The sequence below is a fragment of the Tupaia chinensis genome, unplaced genomic scaffold (genome assembly GCF_000334495.1).
Source record: "Tupaia chinensis unplaced genomic scaffold, TupChi_1.0 Scaffold150128_1, whole genome shotgun sequence".
NCBI lineage: Eukaryota > Metazoa > Chordata > Mammalia > Scandentia > Tupaiidae > Tupaia > Tupaia belangeri.
Genome location: NW_006209967.1, coordinates 332,047 through 343,216, shown reverse-complemented (window position 1 = coordinate 343,216; position 11,170 = coordinate 332,047). Strand labels below are relative to the sequence as shown.

General features: G+C 36.3%; 1 protein-coding gene across 1 annotated transcript in view; it reads left to right on the top strand.

Moving 5' to 3' along the window:
• Nucleotides 1-11,170, top strand: part of NRK (Nik related kinase) — a 167,848-nt gene that overhangs the window by 2,851 nt on the left and 153,827 nt on the right. The window contains exon 2 of the mRNA XM_006171949.2: nucleotides 5,945-6,010. Coding sequence (XP_006172011.1) covers nucleotides 5,945-6,010 — 66 coding nt within the window. The remainder of the gene's footprint in view (nucleotides 1-5,944; nucleotides 6,011-11,170) is intronic.

The window sequence follows — 11,170 nt, the reverse complement described above, 5'->3', positions numbered from 1 at the left end:
TTACTTAGCTTTTAAATTTTTTTAAATTAATTTTTATAATTATATAACTTTTTGCATAATGCATTAAAGGGAAAAACATAAAATAAGAGAGCCAACTTAAGCTCCAATGTACAACAGGTCATTTCTATTATGTTTGTTAACTAATGGGTTACTGTGACTTCTTTCTGATTTTCTACTAAATAAATTTTTACTATAGGTGATAAAAAAGAAAGTTTAGAGATTTGTGGTTTATGCTTCCTTTTAGAAAAGAGAATTGCAAAGCCTTATGTCTTTTATACATATATTGGGTTGTTGGAAAAGTCATGACACATTTTTGCATAGAAAACATAGAAAAATAAGTCATGACTTTTCAGACAGCCTAATATTTGTGTATATACTGTGCCTACCAGTAATACCTGGAGGTGTGTCCATTTTCATATATGCATGTATTTTTTTCTAGTATGCCTTTGTCACTGAATACTTGGGACTGGAAACTATTTCTTCATCTCCAAATCTGGCATGTCTTTCACTATGATTGTCCCTTTTGCCTCTGTGCCCAGTATGGTAATGACATTCCTCACGGCTGTGGCCTTGGTATTTGACACTGCCATGTGTAGTCCTAATCTATATTGGGGTCAGGATTAGACAAGCCTTGAGGACAGTAGTGGCAGAGGTGATCTGAAATAGCGCATGATCCAAAAACTATATTTGAATTACATTAGGTTTATATTTAAATATAACTGCCGGCTCCCCAGTTTTCTACCACCCAGACTAAACCTACTTTCCACACTCAGTCATGAGAAACTTCCCACTTACCAAGTCCCTTAGCTCCTTGTTTGGAAGCAGCTTTACCTCCAAGTCTACAAGAACTGAAATGTTCAGTGTCGTCTTTAGTACATATTCAGTATCACCTCAATATGACATTGTACTTCAATGTATTTTCTAGGTCTTTTTTTTTCCAGTTTCTGTAACTGTGAATTTCATATATCAATGCACAAGAATAGTCCACAAGAATCAGGAATGACTTGGGAAACTTGGGGACTCACTCCCAGAAATTCTGATTTTATTATTCTATGGTAGGCTCAAATAATCTATTTTTAACATAATTCCCCAGATGATTTTCATGTAGAGAGAGCCTATGCCCCCCACTAATCTAAAGGGAAAGATTTTTTCTGAACTTTCCACTTGTGAAGCCTATTTCTCCAATGAGCTTTGAAACTTACTCTTGACACTTATCTTGGCATATCCACCATTATCAGGCTCTTGCTCCATAAAACCATTGTTTCTAATATGAATAATAAAAGAAGAAAAGCTACTGCAATCTCCTTCCAGCTACTGTGCAATCTCTTTCCTTCCTCTTGCTACCTGACTACTAGACTGTGCTCCCTCACTTTGCTTCTTTACTATTCTAAATTTGAAATTTCTTGCTCCCTGTGTTGACTTACAATTGTCTTCACTCCTTCATCAGTGCCATGTTTAGTTCCCGCCATCAGCCTGTGCTTCCAAAGGCTCTGTCTTGACCAGTAAACACTGCCTTCTAGTGGTTATTTTTCTTCTTGGTTTCCTGTCCCCTGGCCCTTATTAAAATTAGCCATCAAGGTGTCCATACTTTTCCCCCTTCTCTTGAATTCAGAAGACAGAAACAATTTCCTAAAGTATTGAGTTTCAGAGGACAGCCAGACTAGGACTTTTAAGTTGTTGAAGATAATTGAGATATATCAAAAAGATGTAACAAAAGATATAACATATATAAAGTATCCGTCTAAGAGTTTATGGTTCAAAAATGTTTTAAGACTTAGATTTTAGATTTTTAAGACTTAAGTTTTGGGACCAGCAGTTAGTGTAATAGCTATGTCGCTGGACTCCCACATAGTCGACCACGGTTCACGTCCCAGACCCGGTGACTTAAAACTCACACCGGGTGCTTAAAACTCACGCCGGGTGCGTGTGCGTGCGTGCCCAAGATCCTGAGAGGAGAATGGAGGAGAAGGGATTGCGGCGTGACCATCCCCCCTGGGGGGTGATTTCTCGCTTTCTGTCTCTATGTCTCTCTCTGTCTGGCTGGCGAGCGCACGTGCCCTATGGCAAAAACCTCTCAAAAAAAAAATTAGGTTTTTAGCAATTTCTTTCAAGAAAAGCTTTAGAAATGAGGATTTTTTTTCTTTACTGACAATTTTGTTTGCCCAAATGGGACACCAACATTCCGAATCCCCAATTAATCTCTAGCTTGATAAAGTAATCATAGATATAGATATAAACATCTTTCCTCTTCTAGTTTTCTATCTCTGGGTGGGCAGGGCAGAGGAAAGGTCCAAGTAGTTATGTAGACCTCTCTGATGTAGATCTTTTAATTTTACAGTGACAAAAGAAAGGGTTCTTTTTCAGTGCTTCCTTCCTAGAGAGTGCAGAATAAATCTGCTTTGATTATAAATGGAAAATATTATATAAGAAATTGAGTAATTAGCATGGTCTCTCTCCTCCTTTTCCCCAAATTTAACAATCATTTAGTCTTGAAAGATAGTAGCAAGGAGATAGGGATCAAAAAAATCACATAAAACTACTGACAACAATAAAGTCTTAAATACATGAATGCTAAGTTGGTTACCTTTAAAAACAGAGGAAAATTTTGAAACATTATTCTATTAAATGAGGAAGAATAAGTTTTCTGACAACATGAAATAAGATGTAATAGATTAAATAAGGCTTCCTTGAATTCTCACAGGCATTTGTTTTTATCCTAGTCTATCCTTTGTGTCTTTTTTGAGTGATTAGGTAGGTGAGTTCTAATCTGAGTAAACTAGTTGTGTTTTAGAGGGCTATAAAAATAAATTTCACATGGTTACAAAAAAAATTCATAAATAAAAATCATATAGACAAAATAGTAATTCTCTAATATAAGATACCTTTTTCATTTACAATGAACCTTAGCTATAACAAAGAATGGCTTACCAATAGGAATGTGCTTACACGTTTTATTTTTTGACAGATGGCCAGAGGCTATTTCTCCAGCAGTAATAATGTCGGAAATAAATCCATCCATAACATCCTTCAAAGAAATATGCTAAAGTGATAGTCTTCAAGCGGTCCTTAGCAACTCCTTTGTTGACTAACTTTTTCCCATACATTTCTCAATCAGTTATAACAAGAGTGATATACTTCTTATCAAGGGCAATATACCAATATGTTTTTACTTCTTTAATCCTAGAAATTATCACGGTAAAAAATTTACATTTTGAGAGTATGTTTCCTGAACTATCCGCTTATAGTGATGATTCTGTCTGTCATGACATTAACTGTGATGATCATTGTGAGAAAGTACGATACTGGGCTTCTGTATACCCTAGCAATGGTTGTATCAATCCTGTAGAAACATCTGGATTTTAGAATGGTATAATCTGACATTTTCCTATAGAATTTTAGAGCTGGAAAAATCATCTAACTCAACATCTTAATTTTATGTATGTGAAAACTGAATCCCAGAGAGAGTAAATAACCCCATATAGGTATTTAATAACTAAAAACAACTAATATATAATTAGTTAATGGTAGCACTAGGCTAAAATTCAAATAGCCTGACTTTTGGTCCAGTTGAATACTTATTGACTAAGTAACCCCAGAGCTCTATCATTTTTCTATGACGGTTTTGCTAGATTACAGGAATATCACATCAGTTTTAAGGAGTCTGTAACTTCATTCAGATATGTCATATATGCTAATAGTTTTTCTGTTTAGCTCACACTTGTCACAAAGATAAAAATGTTTTCAAATTGGCTTAAGCAAAGTTTGTGTATAGAAAATGTACTTCTATAAAGCAAATGACTTTCTAAGAATTTGCCAGTGTTCTTACCATTTGGTGTATAAATTAGCATCTCCTTACGACTCACGTAAACTTTGCTAAAATAGCAAAATGGCCTACTAAACTCATAGCTTAGGCAGTGGTAGAATTCAAGAAATCCTGGTTTGTGGTGAACAAGAAAGCATACACATATCCAAAGGTAAGTTAACAGTGCTTGAGGATGAAAATAAAAATTTTAAGATTCTATTCTTTAAACATGTTATAATTTTGTTTCCTATGATGGCACATTTATGCTTAAGTCACAGAATATATCAGTCTGTGTCATGAAAATGTATTCAGCTGATGCAAATATTAACTTAAAAAAAAAACATGAAAACAACAGTCTCAGTTTTTTGTTTTGTTTTGATTTTTGAGAGGTTTTGGCTATAGGGCACGTGCACTCGCTAGAAAGACAGAGACAGAGAGACAGAAAGCAAGAAATCACTCCCCAGGGAGGAGGGGCATGACGCAATCCCTTCTCTCTTCTCCTCTCAGGACCTTGGGCACATATGCACACGCGCCCAGCATGAGTTTAAGCCACCAGATCTGAGACTCGAACTGTGAAAGACTACATGGGAGTCCAGTGACATAGCCATTACGCCAACTTCTGGCTCCAGTCTCGTTTTTTTTTAATGATGCTCTTTCTAAAATATTTTTGGATTTTTGTCATAGGGCATATGTACTTGTTGGAGAGAGACACAGAGAGAGGGGACTGATGGTCAGCCTACAGTCACTTCTCCTCCATTTTCCTCCCAAAATTTTGGACATGCACACATACATACCTAGCATATTTTTTAAGCTGCTGAGTTTGAGACTCAAACCCTTAGAGTTGGCCATGTGGGATCCAGCTGGCCTAACCACCACACCACCTGCTGGCTCTTAGTGATACTTTTTTAATGCTATGATAATGTTTTGTTATTCCTGTTTAAAGGAAATTTTTTGAGAGGTTTTTGCTATAGGGCGCATGTGCTCACCAGACAGACAGAGAGAGACAGAGAGACAGAAAGCAAGAAATCACCCCCCAGAAGGGATGGACACACCGCAATCCCTTTTCCTCCATTCTCCTGTCTGGATCTTGGGCACACACGCACACATGCCTGGCATGTGGGACTCGAACTGTGGTCGACTACATGGGAGTCCAGCAACATAGCCATTATGCTAACTGCTGGTCCCAAGGAAATATTTTTGTCTTAATATTTGCTATAATATAAATAAGTTATCAAGATTTTGATATCTAGTATGTTAAACTTTCTGTCTGTCTGCTTAGCACTCAAAATATGGTCATTAAATGAGTACTTCAATTACAAGTAAATAAACTTATTTCTATTTTAATTACTTTTCTAATTGTATCATGATTATTCCTTAGCTTTGCATAATTTTGTGAATTTTCAGTTTTATGACAGTTAATTACATATATATATTTAAATAATTATTTTATTTAACTTCATTTATTTATTTAAATTTGACCAGAGAGTGACAGAGTGTGAGAGAGAGGGAGAGAGAGAGAGAGAGAAAAGGAAAGTGACAAAGCAAGCCACCAGGTCTGAGACTTGAACCACAGTTGGCCATGTGGGAGTACAGAGTCTTTAACCACCAAACAACCTGCTGACCCCAACAGTTAATTATATAACTTTTTCATGTCCATAACATTGTCTCTTTTTTATAAATCACTGCACTCAGACCCAGGAGATTGTGACATGCTTGTTTTTTTGGTAAATGACATTTAGGATCTTCGTAGGTAATTTTTAAGGGAACAAGGCAATCTGCAGATTGAAAGTGCCACTTAAGGAGATTGAATACATACCTATTTTCCCAAGAAGACTGACATTTTGTTGTTGTTGTTAATTTTTGGCAATAGGGTGTGTGTGCTTGCCAGAGAGGGAGAGAAAGAGAGACAGTGAGAAGAAAAGTGAGAAATCACCCACCAGGGGGGATGACCATGCCACAATTCCTTATCTTCCATTCTCCTCTTGGGACTTTTGGGCACACATGTACGAGTGGCCGGTATGATTTTCAAGCTGGCAGGTCTGAGACTCAGACCATGGTCAGCCAAGTGGGAATCCAGTGCCTTAACTACCACGCCATCTGCTGGTCCTCAAGACTGACAGTTTTTATTTTACTTTTTTGCAGGATCCTACTGGAATTTTCTCACTAGATAAAACCATTGGTCTTGGTACTTATGGCAGAATATATCTGGTAAGTGGAGTTGTATTATTTATTATTTATTCACTTTTCATTAGTTAATAACAACAAAGTTGTGAGTCAACCCCCACACTGCAAATCAAATAATGCCAAGACACAACATTTCACTTAGAGAAATGAATCAGGTTAAGATAGCTGAGTGATGTCTGTTAGAATTATTGTTTGGCATTGTAACAGGAGTGTTGGCAAATCTATAGTTATCAAACATAAGGTCTAAAAATTATTAGTAGAAAGTTAGTAAAATCACCAATGGAAATGGGGACCTATTAAAATAAGATGTAATCTACCCTAATATATCACTTGTTTTATATTATATATCCATACCATTCTGATTACTCAGATTGAATTTTAAACTGAAGGTTATATAAAGGAAAATCTTTATAACATTCTGTATCATCCTATGTACATGAGTATGTGCATGTTTGTAAAAAAATTACTGAAGACTCTAATAAGAAAAAGTTGGCAATTATTTAATGATTACTTATTAAGCATTAAGCATGTGGCAGACACTGCAATAGTCTCTAGGACTGAAGTGCTGAAGAAGGGCTCTGCTCTTCTGGGGTTTGTGGTTAAGAAATGTGTGATTAAGTATGTATGTGTAGGGGTGTGGTGGTTGGGGAAGCCACATATATTACATAATAAGCACACAAATAACTGTATAATTGCAATCACAATATATAGTCTGTATGGATTCTTAACGATATCAAAATGGAATGGAGAGGCTTAATTTAAATTGAAAGGTGGAAAATAATGAACATACAAGGAGGGAAAATATGAACTAATCAAGCAAAGGTGTGGTTGTGAAGGGTGATGTTAATGCATTCTACACAGAGACAAGGCACTGTCAAGGGCTTGACTGGGGGTGCTTTAGTAGCCCTACCACTTTGGCCAGGCATCCTTCCTCCACTCTCTAAAATGGGGAGTTGATGTTCTCTCAGTCTTACTTAAGGATCTATACAAATGCAGAGTTCCTCTTTCCCAGGGCTGTCCCTCAAAACCCAGATAACTGGTCCTAGGCTAATTCTTACTAAAGACTAATTATAGGTCCTCTACATATAAGTTATGTGGAAGTGTCCTGGTTTAGGTCAAGAGGAAGGGGCTTTTTGCTAGTTTAGTCAAGGTTACTCTCTGCTTGCTAAGCATTGCACCTCTGAGACTGCATCTGCCCAGAACGGACCTATTTTTCTAATTCATTTACCTATGTTGGTGTAGGAAGATGCTTTGTTAACTTCGCATAAAAGCACTGATAGCGTATATATTCAGTAGGAGAAATAACATGTACACAGGTCCTCATAGCAGAAATAACCTTGGTGAGTATAGGGATCATAAAGGATTGCCAGTATTTACAACAAAAGTGTTTTCGAACCATTTTGACCTTACCTATTAACAAACCAATAAGTTATGGAGACTGATATGATACAGACCGAAATATATTTTTTATGCTATCTCAATTATAACTTTTTAAAAAAGAATTATTTAATTTAGCTTTATCTATTTACTTATTTATTTTATTTTGACAAGAGAGGGACAGAGTGAGAAAGAGAAAGAGAGAGAGAAGGAGAGTGAAAAAGCAAGACGCCAGGTCCGGGACTCTAACCAAGATCTACCGTGTGGGAGTCTAGCATCCTTAACCACCACGCCACCTGACAGCCCCTCAATTACATATTATAATGAATTATTAGTTAACTTTTTTGTGATCTTGGTCAGTTTTCACCTTATACATAGACAGAAGTTCCTCTTCTTTATGGCACATAGACAATCTCTAAGGCTCTATACACATTATAACTCCTGAGGGGTATGCATGTGTAGGTATGAGTGTACGTACACTTCTTCTGATTAGAAGGGATAGAGCCTCCTCCAGATGTTAGAAATAAAAACCTCAGTCATATAAGGTAAGAAGCAAAGGTAAGATTAGACATCAAGACAACAGAAAAGATTGTTTCTCATCATCATTCATCAGAACTATGATGCCATAAAAAGAAGAAAAGTCAAGAGCTGAAAAGGTAAGTTGTGAATGAAATTTTCTTTTATAAACACTCACTGTTTACTGAGTGTTTACTGAGTTATATACATTCGGTAAAATCTAGCTTAAATGTACTGTTTCATGAACTTGGACTAATACATATGGTTATACAACTAGAACTGTGATCAAGATTTTCATTATGCATCCTAAATTAGCTGAATACCTTCAAGGGATATTCCACCACTTCACTGAGTTGTGTGCCAGCTGGTGTGCTATGATTACGGTTGTTTTGTTTTTACATATGATACAAAACCCTTGATAGCACTTACGCTTTTTCTATACTCACCATTCTAACTCTTCCCTGGTGCTCAGTATATTATTTTTTATTTACATAGTAAATTATATATATTTTCTTTTTTGGAGAAGTTTTTGCTATAGGGTGCGTGCACTCGCCAGAAAGACAGAGAGCAACAGAGAGACAGAAAGTGAGAAATCACCCCCCAGGGGGGGTGGCCACGCCACAATCCCTTCTCTTTCATTCTCCTCTCAGAATCTTGGGCACGCACACAAAAGCACCCGGTGTGAGTTTTAGTAAGCATTATGCCATCTTCTGGTTCCAGTAAATTATATTTTAAAGCAATTAAAAATAAGAAGTCCTTTATGTTTATTTTCATTTTAGTTATTTCTAGAATCTTCTTTTATCTATCTATCTATCTACATATCTATCTATCTATCTATCTATCTATCTATCTATCTATCTACCTATCTATATGTATATATAGCTCTAAAATTCTATTTGGTGTGGAAAAACTTAATGTTGAAGAACTTCCTCTAATAGTTCTTATACTTCAGGGCTTCTGGTAATGAATTCTCTAGCTTTGTGTGAAAAGTATTTATTTCTCCATTTTTGAAAGATATTGACTGGTTATAGAATTCTAGGTTGACAATTACTCTTTCCTTCTTCCAGTATTTTAAAGATGGCACTCCATTGCCTTCTGGCTTCCATAGTTTCTGAAGTCTGCTGTTCATGTCTTATCATTGCTCCTTGTTATTTTTCCTGTGGCTACCTGTAAGATTTGTCTGTTCATTTTTATTTTTCATCAATTTAAACATGAGATGTCTAGAGTTTTTAAATTTATGTGTGTGTGTGTGTGTGTGTGTGTGTATTCATAAGAGATAATAATTGGAGATCTTTGGAGTTCTCTGAACTTCTTGGATATGTAGTTTGACATATTTCATTATTTTGATCAAATTCTTGGCCTTTATCTCTCTAATATTTCCTTTGCACCATTCTCTCTTTTCTCCTTTTGGAAATCTGGTTAAATATGTGTGAGATCATGTGATCTTATCCCATAGCTCTTAGATTCTCTGGTTTTAGTGTATATATATACTTTGTTTCATTTTCCTTTCTCTTTAGGTTTCTGTTTGGATTGTATTTTTTCCATGCTTTCACATATTCCCTGCTCAGTTGTTTCAAGTCTACTGATGAGATTGTTGAAAGCACTCTTCAGCTCTATTTTGACTTTTCATTTCTAGCATTTCTTTTTGACTTTTTTAATAGTTAACATCCTAGCCTAAATCCTTATTTATTCATGCATGATTTTTCATTAAAGATTTTCACATATTAATCATGGTTACTTTAAATTTTCTGATAGTCTCAACATCTCTGTCATCTCTGATACTATTGATAGTACCACTGACTGCTTTTTCTCTCGAGAGTGGGCTTTTACTTACTGCCTTATTATGCATCTCTAAATTTTTCATTGAATGCCACACATTTTCTACTGTATGTCAAACAGTAGTGATTGAAGTAAATGGTCTGTATGCTTTGAGGTGGGCCCACTTAGCTAGGTTGTTAATTTGGGAGGTTGAGTCAATACAGTAAGAAAATAAGTTACATTTGGATTATGTTGTTGCTGTGATTACCCTCAGTTCATTACCAGTTTCAGATTCTTCCTTACCTCCTGCTTAGTGTTGGGGTTGGTTTTCTGGAGGGGTTTTCTCAATATTGCTAGTCTGCCCTCAGCTTTTAGACCTTTCTCATTTAATGGTGCCTCAGAGAAATTCTCTTTCCATGCTCTTGCCCTCTTGTAGTGGCACTATTGCTTTTTACTCAGTGCTTGTTATCCTCATGCTGTGGGGCAGGGAGTTCTGTTTTCCTGATTCAGGTTCAGTCATAGGTTCTGTGCCTCTGAGTCATGGGAGTGGGACTTTTTCTTAGTTACCCTGTCTCTCTCCTAGTAGTCAGACTCTTCTAATCATTTAGGCCCAGAACCAATTATTGCCCTTTCTCCAGAAACAGAGGACTTTAATATTACTATTTTTACCTTTCCTCAGTCACAGTAAGTTTTCATCTGTACAATGTGGGGAATAGGGTTTGCTGTCCTCCTCAGGCTTAAGACATTTATTCCTTAGGGGGATAGAAACTAGACCTAGTTTCATGCCTTTCCCACTGTGGTGGCTTCTCTTCTCTCCTATCTGTCCCATGAATCTGTGGAGAAGAGCCTATGAGTGCATATAAATTCCTCTGTCTATAACTTCCAAGGTGCTTTACTCTTGCAATAACCCTCACTTGACCTTTAGCAGTTTATTTGAAAATTAAGCTGAATTCTTTATACCTGAATCCATGATAATCCAACATTTCCCCATAGCCACAGGTAAGCCAGTGCTTGTGGCCAGTCTGTCTTTGCAACTATCTGTCTTTAGACTTCAGTTTAGTTGGTTGCATTGAGACTTCTCTCTGTATTAAAGAAATGTCATTTTGAAGATTATTTAGCTTTTTTACTGTTAGGCCAACAGCGGCGCTCTCCACCTTTCACATCTTCATCAGAAACAGGAAGTTCATGTCAATTCCTTTTAACTGAAACTTCATGAAGCATCTACCATATGCTAAGTCCTATAAACATCTGTAATTCCTTAGAATTTTTAAAATCTTTTTTAATTCCTTAGAATTTTATGTATATCAATTTAGAGCTAGATATAGAAAACCCACTACCACCAGATCTTCGAAGTAGACACCTCTGTGTTACAGAGGGTGATTGCTTACGGAAGCTTCATTTATACCAGAAAGATTTCCCTCTGTTACTGTCCCTCATTGACTTTACCTCTTTTTTTTCTACTTTAAATTAATTTTATTCTGTAAAAAGTTTTGAGATACTGGTGTTGCATATTGATACCACCCTCATGGAAAC